Raw genomic sequence first — 19766 nt, forward strand, 5'->3', positions numbered from 1 at the left:
GAACGTACGTACCTGGCCCCGCCTACTATCCTGGGAAACGTAAAATGATTGGCTAGAAGTGTGTCACAGCTCAGGGAAAAAAAGCACCGAAATAAAGCACCGAAATGTGCGCTGCTTTTCGGTCTGGTTACTACCGTTTATGTCAGAACCGACACCCATCCCTACCCATAACACCGATGGAGGTGGATAAAGCTATAGCTGCACTGCAGTCAGGGAAACGTCCTGGGGCAGATGACTTCCCAGTAGAATTTAAGGTAATGAAAGTGAAGTTAAATAGTTTATTATTAAGGGTTTTTAATAAAGCACTTGAAGAATCGAAACTCCCAGAATCTATGTATCAGACTAATATAACATTGATAGCTAAAAAAGATAAAAACCCCGAGTCATGCTCATCTTACAGGCCTATGAGCCTTCTTGGTGTTGATAATAAGATACTGGCTCTTAGGCTAGAAAAGGTAATGTGCTCTATTGTGCATGCTGACCAGACAGGTTTCATTAAGGGGAGGAATTCTTACAACAATACTCGACGCCTATTTAATATTATTCATTTTATAAATTTTTATCAAATGCCTGGGGTTGTTGTTTCTATGGATGCCGAAAACGCATTTGGTAGAATTGAATGGGATTTGAGTTTGGAAAAAACTTTCTGGGGTGGATCAAAATTATATACAAATACCAACAGCATCTGTGTTAACTAACGGCTTGCTATCCTCCCCAGTTACATTGAGCAGAGGTACAGCCCAAGGTAGCCCATTGTCACCACTATTATTTGCTTTGGCCATTGAGCCTCTGACCATTAGACAAAATCCAAGTGTTCATGGAGTTAAAATTGGGGATAAACAACCTGAAATTCTGCTCTATGCAGACGATATTCTTCTGACATTGACTGACCCTTCCAACTCTCTACCTGTTCTTACCAGGTGTATCAAGGACTTTGGTCTTATATCTGGATGTAAAGTAAATTTTGATAAATCTGTTGTAATGACCTTTTCACTGGGCACTATCAGGTTTTGTATATTTGGGAGCTGACAAGATGGAGGTCACTTCCGATATCATTTCTGGGAAGAATAAATCTCATTAAGATGGTAATCCTACCCAAAATATTATATCCCACAGGCATGTTGTTTGCAATTTTGAAATCAGAAGACATTAAAGTAATAATAAGGCTGGTGGATTTCATTTGGGCAGGAAGAAAACCCAAAATTAAATTGGAGACACTACAGTTACCGAAAGATCTGGGCAGGTGGGGAGTGCCAAACATTAAATTTAATTATGTTCTTTCAATACTAGGGCTGTGCGATATGACCAAAATCTCATATCCCGATATAAGACATCTATCGTCCCGATAACGATATAAATCACAAAAATGTAACATTTCCTGTAAATTCTGTGAATCTCGACTTGTGTGAAGTGTTTTCAGCTGGGCGTCATGTAGCTGGAGTCGAGTGTTTCAACGATGCATGAAACTACACACTTTTAGACATAAGTTGTAACGGCGCCGTTTTCTTTGTGCGTATTTATTACACGGCGTGCTGCGGGGAAAAGCCTGTTCTAACGTTTGAGTCTAAGGTTTGTTTTTTAGCACCTGGCGGCTCTTTTTTACTTCTCATCCGTAAATAATCTGCTCTTTCACGTGATTCAGTTTATTTTGAAAAGTCTCAACAGGATCTTGAGCTTTATTGTGAAAGGTTTATGTGGAACATAAACAAGCAGACGCGCGATGGTGTTACCGTCGTTGTTGCTAACGACAACGCATAAAAACAGGCGCTTGTCCGTCTGTAGTGTGGCTATATTAAATATAAGAGAAAGAGAGAACTTGAAATGAATACAGCCACTACAGTGACATCAGAACGATGAACAAATATTGCTGTAAACAGTTTATTTTGCGACACCACGAAACAAACGATAGCGTAAAATGAAACGATAGATGTTTTTATATCGTCATCCGATACATATCATTATATCGAACAGCCCTACTCAATACAAGCGAGGTTTCTTTCTTCCTGGATACATGAACATTCTGGGCTGCCACGGCTAAATATTGAGGAAGTATTATGTAAACCATCCTCACCTGTTAGCTTTCTAGGGAAATGCCTAAATGACTTACCTCACGTAATAAAGCATAGCCCACTATAATGCTATGTGGACGTGGGGAAAACTGAGAAAACTTTTTAACAGTAGTCATCCGTTTAATATTTTGTCAACACTTATAAATAATCCAGACCTTCTGACATAGTGTCGAGCTTTGTGGGATGGCATAAAGTAGGTGTAAAGAGGTTTTAAGACCTCTTTAAACATGGTGAGTTTAAATCATTTGAATCCCTGAAGTCCCAGTATTCTATGTCAAAGACTGAGTTTTATAAGTATTCGCAATTGAGACAATATGTGTTAAAAAATGCTAAATCATTACAAATCTCAACAGCCTCTTCTTGGTTGGAGAAGTTTCTTCTGGATAAAAGGGAGCATGAACATTTTATATCAAAGTTTGATTCAGAGATTTATGCCCTAATTGTGGATAAACTGGCATGGTTGAGAAAATCTTGGGGGACGTTGCTTAAATGTGAAATAGATATACAGGCATGGGACAAAATCCTGCTCCTTTCATCTAAAATCTCTGTTTGTAACCGATTTAAAGAACTGCAGCACAAAATTTTCACGATGTGTATATTTCTCTGTATATTTATAGTAAGTATAATATGGGAACATCTCCGAATTGTCTCCAGTGTAAGGCTGGAGTGGGCACTAGATTCCACTGCTTGTGGGAATGTGCTATTATCCAGTCACTTTGGAAAGAGGTCTGTGCCAATGTTAGTACAGCCATTGGTCATCAGGTGACAGAAAACCCATTAATGTGTTTATTGGGATATATCCCTGTCTCACTGGTACAACATGAGCATGTGATTCAGTCACTGTTAATGTTGGCCAGGAAAAGCATTATGTTGAGATGGGAGGGGGCTGAGCCTCCCTCCATTCCTCTATGGAAGTCGCTCATCATTGATGTTATGACTCTGATCAGGCCGGGACATCATATTGATGGGAGCTCCCGAATTTTTGTGGACAAATGGAAGAAACCACTGGAAACACTGGGAGCAACCTGTAAACTGGATTCTAATGGACAACAATTATGGACATAATTTATCACAAGTTCTCTGTGGACTCTGGACAATGTGTAATATTCTAGTGCTGTGCAGTGTTACTATCTTGGATGTGAACCAGTCTTGTATTTGTTGGAAAAAAGTTAAATAAAAGTCTTAAAAAAAGAAAAAAAAAGAAAGGATTAATTCTATGTTTATGAGACACGGTTACTGTCATTGTTTTTCTGTTAAATAACCTAAAAAATGACTGCCTGCAGCTTAACTTCAGTAATCCCTCCCCTATCAATCACAACCCAATCCTACAACACTGCCTAAAGTCCTGCCATTAATTCATGTTTGGATTATGAATATGATCAAGTTGAACTGCTTGTTCCACCCGCTTCAAAACAAACAACAACAAAAGCTGCACCAGAGGACATGATCCACACAAGTCAGTGCGAGTGAAATACAGCAGGGTGGCATTTATTTTAAATCATCAAGTAACAAAAGGTAAAAGCTTCAAATCTCCTGCTCTGGTATTCAGACGGTTACTACCAACATTTTCAGACCCAACTTCAGTTTCTCTGCTTTTAATCAAAAGCCACACTTCCCGTTTCCCTCCAATCATCAGGAAAGCTCGTCACAAATAAAGCAGGATTGTTTTAAGCAGAACTATTCACATTTTTCATGAACAGGTGCAAATGAGACCAAAGAGCATTGCTGTTAAACAACTTACTAACCTACAAAGTTGATCTTGGGGGTGTTGACTTTTTTCCCCACTGAAGCAGCACTGGCAGCAGAAAGGCTGTTGGCTTGGGGGCTCTTACCACCTGCCACACCGCTGCTAACCAGGTTAATGGGCCTCAGGTAGGAGGAGCTGGAGGCAGGAGAGGAGGAGGTAGCCACACATGGAGAGCTGGTGGTACTGGAACTGCTGAAAGTAGCCAGTGTGGTCTTGCTTGGAGCAGCTGTCGTGGTGGATGATGTCTGAGTAACCATACTGGGCTCAGTGGATGGAATGGGCTTACCGAGTTTGGTGTGGAGTTTTACAACCTGGAAAAGAGAAACGAGTGCACAGACGCTTTCTGATTATTCTACATACAGCAGACACTAGAACAGATTCCTGTGTAGAGCCAGGTTTGCTTGAGCACTGACGATCATTGTGGACAGAAAGTATAGGCTGCCTCTTCAAATGACTGCTGTGTTTCATTCTTTGTTGTAACAATGCTAAATCTTACACCACTGCAAAGCCTGCTTCCTTCCCCTGAGTGGTGCTACGTTTGTTCATCTGTGGGTTTAGCAGCAGAGTGTGTGGGCTGTGAAAGACACAGTGGGAATGTGAATCATACCTTTTGGTGCTTGGCTCCACGGATATGGGCAGCATAGGCGTCAGCACCAGTACACGAAACATCACAAAGTTCACATCGGAGCTGGTTCTGAGCATTGCGGGCCAGTGCTCCTCCACCGCTACCACTGCTACTGCTGCTCTGAGAAACCTTCAATGCCGCTTCCTTCTTCTTGTGCTTCTGGCCTTCAAGGTGCTCCTTGTAAGTCTTATGCAGTCAGAATTGGAGGGACACACAGATTATTCATGAGACAAAACACTAATCAACATTCCCACAAGCGACTGCATAAATGTTTTATAAATGTTGCTCTTCGTCAACTGAAGTTGTAGATTTACAGAAACGTCCTTGATCATTGTTATGGTTCACGGTTTTTTCCCCTCCTCAGGACACATTACCATGTCAGTCCACCCAACTCTGATAAACTGCCCATCAAAGAATGGCTTTCTGTTTTTTGAGGGATTTGTAGAAAATCTCAAAGCTGGTCTTAACTGCTCCATCCTTGAAGCTTTGCTAGCAAACGTCTGATGTCTGAACCTGCTCTGCATCAGGCAGCTTCTTGTGTTTAGGCCAGTGATTCCTCAACACAGCAGTCTGCTCACTGCAAACTGAGCACATGGCTTTACCTCTGACTTCAGTACATAATACTTCCATGTCCACTAATAACCATAAAACAATTAAATATCTTATGATTGACTGTGAAAAGCATTGAACTTAACTCTGTGTGTTCATTAGTTATCAGTAAATTAACCCAAGCATCATATCCATACACACCATATTTAGCCTAACATTCATTGTCGTCAGTCTTTACTAAGTCGAATGGGAGGCGGAGCCTTCAGCTTACAGGCCCCTCTGCTGTCTGGATTCAGGACACAGACACCATCTCTACTTTGGAGACAAATTTCTCTCCATAGCTTTGAGCCTAATCTTCAAAGGGTTGCAAACGTGTACGATGTGCTCCACAAGCGTAAAATAAAATTTACAAATGTGTGCAATGATTTGTGTGTAACTGTTGATGTCCCACACGTGTGCGGCCTCTAGACTAATCCACACAAATACGAAGCAATCTGACCACACGTAAAACTATTTTACAAACGCGTACATCCAAACCTGAATAAATACTGATCGTTTACGCACAGTGTATTAAGTTCAGCTCCTGAATCTGATAATATTACCCTCCAAAACCCTTTCTTTGCACACAGATGTCTCAAACTACACGCAACTTGTCTCTCGCTCGCTCACAAAGCCTTCCATACGTGTGGACGAATCACCTGATAGGTCACGCCATACGGGTTTGTGGCAGGTTTAAAGCTTCGCACAGGTCCACTAATGTAGGCTGCTTTCAAGTCCCAGTGTAAACGTAGGACATCAGGGCTTCCACTGTATGCCTGCGTTTGTTTTTCTAAATGATCATCACAGATAACCGCTTTACTAGAAACCAACGGTTTACCAAACACAGACAGTGCCCTGAATGTTCGGGATTATTTGTTTGAACAGTAATGGTAGACCACCAAGACCTGGATGACCACTGACATGTTTGGGATCATTTATTATGCCGACATTAATAATAATAATGGATTGGATTTATATAATGCTTTTCAAGGCACCCAAAGCGCTTTACAATGCCACTATTCATTCACTCTCACATTCACACACTGGTGGAGGCAGCTACGGTTGTAGCCACAGCTGCCCTGGGGCAGACTGACAGCAACGAGGCTGCCATATCGCGCCATCGGCCCCTCTGGCCAACACCAGTAGGCGGTAGGGTAAAGTGTCTTGCCCAAGGAATCAGGACAGAGAGCCCGGGATCGAACCGGCGATCTTCCGGTTAGATGCGCTTCCCAACCCCCTGAGCCACGGTCGCTGTTATTAGAGAGTGCTAAGATTAACATTAAAGTGTTATTCCACCGTACCTGAATCAAATATCTGTTTATTTGAAATATATAACTTAACACACACTCACTCCAGTGGATGATCCACAGTATGACCATGCTGTCCCCTCTGTCTGCAGCTAAGCACTGGCTGACTTTCCCCAGCATGTAAGAGCACATTATTTAACCCATGCATGAACCTTTAGAGGCTGGTGTATCGGCTCTGTGATGGATAAATCACCTCTTCTAGTTTTGAAAAAAATAAAACAAACAAAGCTTTACACTGGGACCTGAAAGCAGCCTACCCGTGTGGATCTGTGAGAAGCTGCAGCATTAAATTAGTCTCAGACATCCCAGGGAAAGGCTCCTTCTCTCAGGAATATGAGGGGGGGTTGCTTCACTGGTGAAAGCACCACAAGGTATAAAATCTTAAGCCTGACTCTGCTAAAGGAAACAAGGCTGTAAATCTCTCTTCACGCAAGCCTGACCGGAGGGCGGGTTGCCATGGTAACAGGAGTGCTGCCTGCAGAAGGGTCATCTCCACAGAGGTGCAGAAGAAGAAACGTGAGCTGGTATCAGACTCTGTTTCTGTGAGTCACAATAAGTGTTCCCTGTGTGCGTGTGGTGCTCTGTGATCGTTTGGCTGTCCTGAGTGAGCAAACAGACACAGCAGCTGTTTTTAACTCACAGCTTTAACTGCTTAGCACATTTATGCACTTTCAGCACATTTATGCACTTTCAGTTCAAAAATGAACCCAACAGCATGCGATGTGATCTGTGTCCACACGTATTTAAGGAGGTTTGACATCTGTGTGCACAGAAAGGTCTCTGCAAGGTAACATGATCAGATTCGTGAGGTGAACCTAATAAATTGTGCAGAAACAATCAGTACTTCTTCAGATTTGCATTGATTTGTAAAACAGTTTTACGTTTGGTCAACTTGCTTTATATTTGTGTGTGTGGATTGAAGTACGACTCCTCAAAAGTTACACACAAAACACTGCACACATTTGTGAGTCTTAGTTTATGCTTGTTGAGCACATCATATGCATCTGCAGCTCTTCCACAGTGTCTGTGGCTACGTCCACACTGGCCCGGATAGATCTGAAAACTGCGTTTTCGTCTGAAAAAGCTCCGCGTCCACACTAGCGTTTCAGTCCTGTTCACAGAGGTGTGCGTCCACGTTGAAAAGACCGAAAACACTTATGTTCCAGTACTGCGCATGCGTGAAACAAGATTCCTGCTTCATTTCTGTCTGCCGTTTATTTACTTTCCGGCTCTTTGAAACGTTGCGGCAAAATGTCGAGGAAAAGCACCAAGTTTTTTAAATGGACTAACAATGAGGTGGAGTTGTTGCTGCGAGTAACACAAAAGTACAAAGTTGTATAAGCCAGTGAGAATTAAAGAATTTGAAGAAAAGCTCTCTGGAGCACGTACAGACTGATATTAATCATCAATTATTTTAAAAAATTTTTTTAAAAAGCAACAAAGTTACCACTCACTGATGAGTTGATCAAAGAGTGTCTGGTAGCTGAAAAGGAACAAACTGCATGATGCATCATTTACATTTGAATCCCACCGACCTCATACAGGGCACACAGACAAGCTGATGAGCTGGATGGCATATATGTATTATCTTTGCATGGTTGAAAGACTTGCTGGCCAACATTAGGCACTCCATAGAAAACAAGTGGAGATATCACAAGACGTTTTACATTTAAACATGACTGTTAGATATCCATGCACTCAGCGGTGAACTCACCTGTGGGCCAGCACAGCTGATCTTACACACATCACAATAGTGTATCTGAGGAGGTTTGGGGGGCTGTTTGGGCCTCAGCTGTTTACTCTGAAAGGGGGGCTTCTTAGTAAAGGTGTTGCCTGTCCATGCTGCAGTTGCAGCTACAGCTGCCACTGCCTGCTTCTGCTGCTGTTGCTGCTGGTAGTAACTGGAGGCTGCTGAGTAAACTGCAGCTTCATAGCCAGAGTATGAGGTTCCTGAAAAACATCCAAACCTACTTACTGCTGCTCTGTTTGTCAACTTCTCAAAAGGTTCTCCGAAAAAAACATTTACACAATGAGACCATATTCAACATTTCTATTCAACATGTCACAGAATCAGACGAAAGGTCTCAAAGCTATGCTAACAGAGCTAAGGCGCTGTAGCTGTCCTATGAGGTAAACACAGCATGACTAGCATCAAAAAAATGTTAGACATATTGTTTACCATTGTTATTGCCGCTCTCATACAGCTAAAAACAAACATAGTCATTTGTTATCCAGAACACAACTGATCGGCTGCATTACGATTCACCTTCATGTTACTCACGAACTACAGTAAAAAAAAGTTGTTCCTGGAGCAGTGCTTTTGTGATAACGTCTCACAGCTTACCAGAGTATGTAACAGCATTAGTGCTGTATGTTGGGCTTTGGGAGTAAGACGGGACAACAGAGGCTGCAGCAGCCACGGGCTGGACAGTAGATGTCACTGGGTAGATGGAGAACGTTGAAGAGGCTGGACTAGGAGCAGCTGGCTTTATCACAGTCACCTGTCGAGTCTGCTGGCTCTGGGTGTACGATGTCACCCCCTGGCTGTAGACCGGTTTGGGGGCTAGAAAACACAGAAAAGGATACAAAATTTCAAAGTTCTGCTTGGTCACGTTGTGCTGTACTGCCACAAACAATATTTTGATAGTCGACTAGTCACAGATTATTTTTGCGATTAGTCGAGTAATCAGATCATCATCCATTGGACGTAAAACGTACAGCTTATTGCACCAGCAGCATCTGCTCTTATATAACTATCATTAGCTTACAGCTTTAAGTGTTTCAGGTCTGTGCTAACTAAAAATAAAGACAAGATGATAGTTTATTAAATTTTAATGACATTTGCAGATTGTTTCGGTGAAGTTTAATAAACTCCTTGCTATCTAAAATATAACAGGACACCGGAGTAAATTCTCGAGCATCTCACACTTCTGATAATCAGCTGTCTGCTTGAAGTTTATTCAGCTGTGTAAAAACTATAACTTTAATCTCAGCCAAACCGATTTACTCAGGAACAAATAAAACACTGAAAAAAGCCAAACAATAACATTTCAAGTTATCTGAGTGACTTATATATCATGTTTAACCTGAGTAGCGAAAGACGGCGGTGGGTGTGTTATTCTTACTCCGAATCTGAATAAGTACGCGGGACCACTGTGTGCGGTAAGACCAACTCTTTACTCACTGTATTACCATCTCCCGGCATAATTACCCAGTGCGTAACACGTAATTACACAATCAAACAATGAACACATACTGCCCATACAACAAATGTACCAGAGACAATTATGAATACACCACAGTGGGTTTGAAAACGATTTGCCGGGAGTCTAGTGAGCCTTGTCCCCGGCTAGCTATCGAGCTGGTGGGTAACAGACGTCTCCGAAAACGTCGGAGCGCTTTTTTATTTTATTTTATTTTTTAATTCTTTATTTCTAAAATATTACTTCACGATGGCGATTACAGGCATTAATCAACAAAATTTCCAAGGGAAAAACAAAGCAAAACGAAAGAGAAAAAAAAAAAAAAAAAAAAACAGTCGGGAGTGACCAGTTAGCTAGGTTGGTGGTTTCAAGCTTTGAAAAGAAGATTCGGTTTATGGGTATTGGCATATAGGACCCACTTATCCCAACACAAATGGAACAAACCCACCCCGTCATTGACATGAGCTGTTACTTCCTCCATCCTATAAATCTCTAGCGTAATTTCCCACCATAATGACAAGGTCGGTATATCTTGCGAGGACCATTTCTTAGTTATACTTTTCTTACTTGCAACAAGTAAAGCTCTTAACAGACATGTATCATTTTTAAACCAGTTCTGCGGTATACAACCAAAGAAGATTGTCTTCATGTCCAAAGAGAATGTACAGTCAAAAATGCCTTGTAATGTACCATGAATGTCTTTCCAGTAAGTCCGTAGCACAGGACAGTCCCACATAATATGGGTGTGATGTGCTCGTTGGTGTCCACAGTTTCTCCAACACACAGGAGGATTCCCATCATAATGAGCCTTTTGACACGGAGAAATAAAGAACCTTATCAAAGACTTCCATCCGAATTCCCTCCAGCTGTTGGAGGAAGTACTCCTCCATTGCCGTTCCCATATCTGAGTCCATTCATCCCTTGAAATACACATCCCTCCCTCCTTTTCCCATAACATCTTCACATAATCAGTTGAGTGGGGAAGCTTATTTATAAGAAAATTATACCAAAAGGAAATGAGTCTTGTATCGACATCCCCACTGTACGCCTGTCTAAACAAAGTTACCAGTTCCACATTAGTTTTTGACATCACACCGATTGGTGTCTTTATATAATGTCTTATTTGCAGGTATCGATAAAAATCCTGTTTTTCTAGATTGTATTTCTGTTTCAGTGTGTCAAAACTAATAAAGTTCCCATCCTTAATCAGACTATCGAATGTAGATAACCCTTTAGCAGACCAACTTTTAAAACGTGAGTCCAGTTTATTCGGGACAAAGTCAGAGTCATATGCATACCATTTAAATAAAGACAAATCCTGTTCCAGTTTAAATTCTTTCACGACTTTTCTCCATATATTAAGTGTGCACGACACCCAGGGGTTGCAAACCTTGTCAATACATTTTCGAATGTTCGAATCCATCAAGACAGCTTGTATTGGAGAGGAAAACATGTTCTCCTCAATAGTCTTCCAGTGTGCTTGGTAGCTTGTATCACACCAATTGACCACAGTCTTCAGCTGAGCAGCCCGAAAATAATTTTTTAGTGACGGCAACCCCCATCATCCCGCCTTCTTATGTAGTTGTAAAGTTTTAAAACAAACCCTCAGCCGCTTCCCCCCCATATAAACTGCGATATTATTTTATCCCATTCATTGAAACAGCATAAATATAATATTCTTGGCAAAATATTCATTTTAATAGATTCAATTCGTGAGTGTAGAGAAAGAGAGGGGATCATGTTCCATCGTCTAATATCACCCACTATTCTCCTTTGTAGGGAACCAAAATTCTCCTCAAATAGTTTAGTTAAATCCTTGGGAATAACAACTCCTAAATATTTCAATGATTGTGCTTGCCAACTCATTGGATATTGAACAACCAAGTGAGCAGGAGGGCTATAGTTATAACTGAGAATTTGAGTATTAGACCTATTAATTTTATAGCCAGAGAGTTTCCCAAATTTTTGGCATAAATTCATCAACAAAGGCAGGGAGTTAGTGGGCTGATCTAGGTATATCAATATGTCATCCGCATAGCAAGCAAGCTTGTGTTCCTGTCCCGCAATGGTAATCCCCTTAATATCTTTATTTTGTCTAATTGATTGTGCCAAAGGTTCTAAATACAAAGCAAACAGAAGCGGGGACCAAGCACAGCCTTGTTTATTTCCTCTCTGCAGAACAAAGCTATCTGAGAGACAACCATTAACTTTAATTCTTGCGGTGGTGTTAGTATATAATGCCCTCACCGTATCAACAATTCCCTTATGTAAGCCGAATTTATCCAAGACTTTGTATAGAAAGTCCCAATTTACGGAGTCGAAGGCTTTTTCTGCATCAATACTCATAAGCATGGCTGTACTCTTAGATGTCTGTATCTGATGTATTACATGAAGAGTTCTACGTATATTATCCTGGGTCTGTCGTCGTCTTATGAACCCCGTTTGGTCATTACTAATCAGGTCGGGTAAAAATTCTTCCATTCTCCTGGCCATTATCGAAGTAAACAGTCTATAATCTATGTTAAGGACAGAAATGGGTCTATATGAGCCACACTCCATTTTGTCTTTCCCTTCACGTCGGAGCGCTTTTGAAAGTATATGGTGTCTTGATAAACTGAGCAGATATTTGAGGTTTACACAGCTACATTCTCGCCTGAAAATATGTTAAACGTTTATTTTGTGACCCAGAAAGAATAATAAGAGTAATATTAAAACTAATTAGCTGCCGCCATTGTTGGAAACTGAGCAGGGCCGCGCTATGAATTCTGGGATAGGTTGGGCCACGAAGTATGCACCCGACCTATCCTTCAAACCTGGGGAAATAAAGGACGCATTTGTGGGCCGCATTATTCGGAGTCTTGGAATTTGGACAGTCTTCTTCGTGTCGCTGTAACGTAATCGGCCTACAAATGCGGGCACAGGAGGATGCGGCTCCTGAATTTGGACACAGCTACGATAACGGACACTGCTGCTTCTTCTTCGGGGTTTAACAGCAGCTGGCATCCTTGTACATGCAGTGCTGCCATCTTCTGTTTCACTCCGTTATTACACTCTTAAATCCTGCTACTTATTCCTGCGTCTTTTGGGATCTTACAAAGCTTCAAACGACGCGCTGACTATTAAAATAGTCGTCGCGACGTAATTGTGACTAGTCGACTAACCCTGCTTCTGAGCCACATAGTTAGCCTCCAGTTTATAATATGTTTCAATATATGGGGCAGGGATAGCTCAGTAGGTAGAGTGGTTGCCCCATGATTGGAAAGTCTGGGTTTCGAATCCACTGAACGGCTACCCAGAGGTTCCCCTGAGCAAGATACCGTCCCTACACACTGCTCCCCATGCGCTTGATTAGTGGCTGCCCACTGCTTCACTGAGTTAATGGGTTAAATGCAGAGAGCGTAATTTCCCCACGGGGATCAATTAGCTATACATTATTATTAAATGAAGGAAGAAAAAAAAAAAGTTCACAAGTAGCAGAACAGAGTGTTTCGTGGTGGGGTTAGGCATTAATAGCAGCAGTTATTTCACATTCCCTGCTGTTGTACATCGTAGAGTGACAGCAGCTGAAAGCATGTCTTTCACGCATTGTGGCTGCAGCAGCCCGTCACTGAAGGAGCTGCTTAAAGCCGTCAGGCTGAGATGCATGGGGTGGCCACCGTTCTCCTGTCACCGACTACCTCACTGGGTCAACAGTGAGGTAGTCACTGGACCAAGAACAGCGCTGGCCTTCTTGATCAGTGTGTTCAGTTTATTCCTCTCCCAGCAGAGATACGGCTGACCAACACAAACACAGTCATAGGAGCTCCCACTGCACTCCATAGGAGCCGAGGCTCCATTGCAGATACAACCTGCTGTGTCTTTACCTGTAGTGTATCATTAGTCCAGCCTACTGGTCGGACGAGTCAGAGATCATGGCTGTCAGGGGAACATCTACAGGCTGCTTAAGCCCCAGAATGCTGCCTTCAGCACTGGTAACACAACCAGTGTGAGAGCAGCAAAGGGTGTCATCACCGTGTGTTCCTTCTACTGTGGTGCCATTCAAAGCATCTTAACAAACTGGTGGAAACTCCCCCGCCTCCAGATCAGGAACCACGCTGTGTTTAGTAAAGATAGCTCTCCCACCAACACACGAAGCAGTCAGCATTACAGTGGCCTCCACCCATCCCTCACACAGCTTCCCTCAGGGACAAGATGAAACACCACCCTGTGCCTCCTCCACCCGACTAAGAACCAGCTACATTTCCAGGCTAACTCACTCCCACACAAACACAAAGCAACCAACTCCACACTGCATTGCTCCTGTGATTTCTATATATCCAGTCTTACACCTTTTCTTTATTAGCACTGTAAAGGACATACTCCAATAAATGACATTTACACTGTAACCATTCTTGTATAATTAATATTTGACCAATTAATACCAATTTTTTAGTTCTCCAACAGGCCTGTTATTCACAGCTCACATATTTGCTTCCCACACAGTGACAATATATCAGCACAGTCCCATATGTAAGGCAGTAATAACAATAAATCTGACGTTAACTTCCCTCCCTGGGTAGGACACTTGACACTGTGATGTTGTTTCTGGTTAAGGAGTGGGTTAATAGAAGGAATACAACAGTTGTAGCCTCTTTCCTGGACACATCGGTGGGTGGGTGCAGTCAACGCACAAGGCTGACAGACACTGAATTTGCAGTGTACTGTGTGGTAACCAGTCAACTTACAATTCATTCTCTGGTGACAGTGTGACCTTCATGGCAGGCCTTGCATAGACAAACCACATTCAGCATGGCTTCATTGTAAAGAGTCAGCACTCTAAGGTGTGTAGTCTAGTCCCATCACTCACTGTAAACATTTGGCTCATTAGGAAATTCATTATAATTTAAAATTATGTTGGGAGTGTATTTGGGGGAATTTTTAACCATTCTTCCAGAAGTGCATTTGTGAGATCACACACACTGTTAGATGCCAAGGCCTGGCTCACACTCCAATTTATCCCAAAGTTGTTCTGTTGGGTTGAGATCAGGACTCAGACCAGTCAAGCTCGTCCATGTTTTATGGACTTTGCCTCGGGCACTGGTTCACAGTGATGCTGGCATCCTCTCAACCCTCTGATTTTACGTGGCCCATCACTTTGTGTCACAGTTGGTGTGGTTCCCATTCATTTCCAGAGGGAAAGAGGAAAATTCCCAACTAGACTTTCTGCACAGGTGCATCCCATCACTGTACCATGCAGGAACTCACTGAGAGCGACCCAGTCTTTCACAAATGTTTGTAGAAGCAGTCTGGAAGCCTAGTTGCTTTATTCTGTACACATGTGGCCATTGAATTACTTTGCATACCTGAATTCAATTATTTGGATGGATGAGTGAATACTTCTAACAACATAGTGTGTAAAGAGTTTCAAAGTTTTAGAAGTTCAAATTCTTTTTACTTGTATAGCACCAATTCTTAACGGTCACTTCAATGCCCTTTATAACGTCCTGCAATATTAAAGAAAAAGCCCAATAAGCAGCTCATCCCCTATGAGCAAACACTTGGTGACAGTGGAAAGGAAAACAGGAAGAAATCTCCTGCAGATCCAGACTGGGGGAGGTCAGGCCATCTCCCAGGTGGGGGTGAGGGGAAACAGAAGATCAAGTAGGGACAAAGTTTCTTGGTAGTAAAATAAGCAAGTAATCAAAATGATTACAAATCAATGCATTTGGTAGTAATGGGGTAGAAAAATGTGCATTTGAGTGTACCTGTCTGGTAGTAGGTATCTGCCACACTGGGTTGTGGCTGTGCAGCAGCAACAGCCGCTGTTGCAGTGGGTTGTTGGTAATACTGCTTACTGTCGTAAGCTACAGCTGGAGCCGTCGACCGGACGTAGGAGTAGGAATCCTGCAAAATGATCAGAGTCTCAGACATCATTGTTCATGCCACTGTTTCAGTCTATATTTCAATGCATGTCTGAGAAAAGAATCAACTCCAAACTTCTACTGGAGGTCTACTGTGTTTCTTATCATAATACTTTACTAACAAATACTGAACCACAACTTTAAGTCTCACATCAATGATAAAACTGTCTGCTCTTAAACAGGACATGAAACATGAACTAAGTGTCATTTACACCATGGACAGGTCATCAGCCTTTCACAGCTGAGGGGTAAAAAGCAGTCTACAAGTGTTGGTTTTCCTATTAGCCCCTAGTTGCAGCAGAGTTTTATGTTTAAAAGCAACAAGGGGCAGATTGGCCACCTTCACTCTGTCTTTGGTTCTTCGTCATTGGCAGCTGCTCTGAAGTGGGAGGTTCCAGCAGTTTGCCGTAACACAGAGCTGTGTGGAGGTGTTTCATTCAGGTGCACGAGTGGTTTACTGGACTACATCCAATGAAGACTTCTTTTATTTTTCCCAAATATTTTCCAGATATGTGACCAAGAACCACATGACATCCATTTGTCCTAAACACGGCAGTTATGCATGACAATGACTGTGATAGACTCAAGTGATTAAGGCCCAGTCACACAGGCCTGGAGACAGGGCTGCAGCCACCAGTCATGGGGGCAAAATAAGTACTCATGACAGCTTTCAAATGGTTGCTTGAGGTTCATGGCAGTGCCTGGGAAAATTAGTCCTGTAGCCCCCATCACACAGGCTAATCCCTGGGGATACCATACTGGACACAATACAGCCACCGGTTCCTAGGAACTGGTGGCTGTATTATGTTTTAGAATAAAATGGTCCTCTCAGAATTCACTCAATTCTACAGCGACATCCCAACATAATTTCATTATGAAGATACCTAAAACTTTATAACATTTTAAAACTGAACAAGGCAATGTTGATACATTTGAATAAAGTAAGATATATACTCTTGCCTCAATGGCAAATTAACAAGATCTCTAAATGTTCACTAGATAATTGATAACAACGGCCCGTGATTTTAGCTGTAATGTTTGAAGACGTTACACAGTTAAAAGCTTGAGTTTGAGCTTTTTGATGTCAACATTGTATTTGGTTTTTAATCTCCTTCCACATACTTTTAAAATATTTCTGTATACGATACCCACACATCTTTGATCGCTATAAGCAGTAATTAATTATTAATAAACAGAAAATTACATTTTAACTTTGCATTATTCTTATAGACTACATTCACAGTAAGAGCAAAAACTGTGACAATAACCACAACACTTCATTTTGTTAAACTTTATTGTCATTACTATTAGATTTTGTACAGAACCGCAGAGGTTTAAGGTCCAGAAAGAACGGATGCAGCTCGAGTCCGGTTTCTGGAGCCCTCCTGCTGAAAGAAGAAGAAATATTAATACAAACATGTCAAAGGTGGAAATCAGTCAATTTACCTTCTTCCCCCACCAATATATAGCATTTATTATTTCTTAGACAGCTTCTATATTTTACACATCCTCCTGATAGTACACTTAAACAGCGCCTCAATAAGGGTAGGTTTAAAACAAAAACAACCATTTCCTTATTCAAATTGATTTTAGCATGAATAATGTGATATCCATTCATTAACTGCTGAATCGATTTCCTCAGTGGTGCTAGGTTTGAATACATGCCGCCTACAGACAGCAGTGTAACATGACAGCTGTCTGTAGGCTGTTAAACTAAAAATAAATGTGCTGCCATGTGCTGTGAAGTAACTTAAACATGTCACACATGCCTGCTACACCAAATCTAAAACCATTTCTTGGCCCAGTCCGATCTGCCAACTATTGCTGACCAACTGGTGCCCATACTAGGTTTGAACACTTACTAGTCAAGCAAAGCGACTGGACTGTTTAAATTGTACAGTTTCATTAAATCTATCTATCTATTCCATTTCAGATGCTAAGTAGTTGTCATCAGAAAAGGTTCAGGTACCTGCTGGTTGCTTCCAGGTCTCCACACCGCTGGTGCACAGGCAGAGGATTGCCACGTTCGACACAGTTCCCTGACAGGCAGAGTCAAGTACTGTGGTGAGGATATGTAGGAAGATCCCCAAGCTAAGGATCCACAGCAGCTTCCTGGCAGCAGACCCACTTGCTTGCCAACTAACCAATCATGTCCGGTAACTCAATCGAGTTTCTCCCGTCCTCATTTTGAAACGCCATCATTAAGCTTTTGAGAGTCATTGCATTTAATTTGACTGATTTAAAGTATTTATGGAGAGAATGTATTAACTTGTGTGTAATTCATTTAATTCCTGCTGATAGTGTCCAATTAGAAACTAGTTAATGGAATTCTGCAAATGCATTTATGGCACGTGAGCTCCCACAAATATAATGAAGGCAGCACATCTCTCCCCATATTCCTCATTCAAAGAGACTCCAAAGAATGTTCTGGAATCTGTGAGTCTACAGAAAAATGTTGTGGTACCTGGTAGTTCTGTGAGGTGACTGGTGGGGGTGGTGGAGGGACTTCAGGCTGCCGTTGAGGGTAGCCATAATCTGTGGCCGCGTGGGTCGGCTGGTATCCTCCGTAAGCGGCAGCAGTGGCAGCAGCTGCCACGGCAACAGGCGCAGGCCTAGCTACTGCAACTGTGGCTGCAGCAGGGGCGTAAGCTGCTGCCACAGTGTGTGCTGCCACTGGTGCTTGATGAACTGTGTAACTGGCCACTGTGGTTGGATGGGTGTATGCTACCCCGGCTGCTGGCTGCTGGCTGGGAGACACAAAGGGAAACATGAAGGTTATCTCGACAGTCTAACTGAGAAATGCCTTGGCACATGTTAAAATATCTTTTTCAGACTCCAGTGTCTCCAAAACTGTACAGCTTTCCCCAAACTGCCATGACAAATTGCATATTAATGATCAACAAACTGGTCTCACAGCCCACTGTTTCCCCAGTGGTGCCAGTTTCAGTCATTGTGCGAATGTCCTGTTTATAAGGCTGGACACCTGCAGTCAGCTGAGACTGAAAAAGTCAGCTGATGATGATGGAAGGTTTCTCCCACTGAAACGTCCAGATGAACAGATTCTGGGGATTTCTTACCTGGATGACTGAGGATGCATCAAGACTTTACAGCTGTACTAACTACCAAAGCATGTATGGAGATTCTTTTGACCCTGCTGAGATTATGCCACCATGATTACATTTAAAAATCTTTTTTTTTTTTTTTTAAATCCTCCCACTAATGGGACTCAGGGGTCCCTTAAATTATCATCTGAATCGTGCAGTATAGACTACTGTTAATACATACCTTGCATTATTTGGCATATAAAGAATTTTGATTTATTTAAATGTGCATGACAATTATGGTGCAACTGCATGCTCTTCTGTACAGGTCAGCTGTAACACATATCAGGTTTACTTTGTGGACTAATTTGTAATAAAGCACTTCTCCTCCTGATAAATTCAATTGTATTTATATAACATCAAATCACAACAGCAGTTGTCTCAAGGTGCTTTGTGCTGTAAAGCAGGGGTGTCCAGCTCCAGGCCTCGAGGGCCGGTGTCCTGCAGGTTTTAGATGCGTCCTTAATCCAACACAGCTGATTTAAACGGCTAAATGACCTCCCCAACATGTCCTGAAGTTCTCCAGAGGCCTGGTAATGAACTAATCATGTGAGTCAGGTGTGTTGACCCAGGGTGAGATCTAAAACCTGCAGGAGTTGGACACCCCTGCTGTAAGGTAAAGACCCTGCCATAATACAAAGAAGAACAGCCAACAGTCACATGTCCCCCTGTAAGCAAAACACAGCATTACAACTACTGAGTATCATCCTAAGTTGCTGCAATGAATCTCCGGGGAAATGAACTAGGCTGTCACATCATTATTTCACTTTGACTTTAAGATAGTCTTTAATTAAATCCACCCCTCTGTAGGTTGATCCTCTTCATTTCAGTTCAGATGTTCTCAGGAATCTGAACATTCCTCAGATTTTTCCCAAAACCTCAGGAATGTTCTCAGCACCTTGCTGAAACTAGGCTGCGCAGACCTGAGGGAGTTCAGAAGGCAAAATTGGTCCAACCTGCAACATGCAAGCTGTGCCTAAAGATGAGTGTACTGTGTTACTCCATTTTATTAATGTGGAGTTAACAAAACAATTAGGGGTGTGTATTGGCAAGAATCTGGCGATACAATATGTATCATAATACAGGGTAGACGATACGATATATTGCAATACTAAAAGCCAGACGATATTTGTGTTTAGTAGGACTAAATTTAATTAGGAAAACTCACAGTAAACAGTCCAAACTGTTTAATGCTTGACATGAAACATCTGAAACAAAAACACTCT

General features: G+C 42.0%; 1 protein-coding gene across 2 annotated transcripts in view; it reads right to left on the reverse strand.

Moving 5' to 3' along the window:
- Nucleotides 1–19766, reverse strand: part of zfr (zinc finger RNA binding protein) — a 46134-nt gene that overhangs the window by 21505 nt on the left and 4863 nt on the right. For both annotated transcript variants that reach the window (XM_005753313.1, XM_005753314.1), the window contains exons 3-8: nucleotides 17904–18186; nucleotides 15284–15422; nucleotides 8681–8899; nucleotides 8051–8286; nucleotides 4424–4627; nucleotides 3815–4127 (exon numbers count right to left, since the gene is read on the reverse strand). In XM_005753313.1, the coding sequence (XP_005753370.1) occupies nucleotides 3815–4127; nucleotides 4424–4627; nucleotides 8051–8286; nucleotides 8681–8899; nucleotides 15284–15422; nucleotides 17904–18186 (1394 nt within the window). The remainder of the gene's footprint in view (nucleotides 1–3814; nucleotides 4128–4423; nucleotides 4628–8050; nucleotides 8287–8680; nucleotides 8900–15283; nucleotides 15423–17903; nucleotides 18187–19766) is intronic.

This window comes from Pundamilia nyererei, unplaced genomic scaffold (assembly GCF_000239375.1).
Source record: "Pundamilia nyererei isolate P.nyererei 1_Seehausen unplaced genomic scaffold, PunNye1.0 scaffold00420, whole genome shotgun sequence".
Classification (NCBI taxonomy): Eukaryota; Metazoa; Chordata; class Actinopteri; order Cichliformes; family Cichlidae; genus Pundamilia; species Pundamilia nyererei.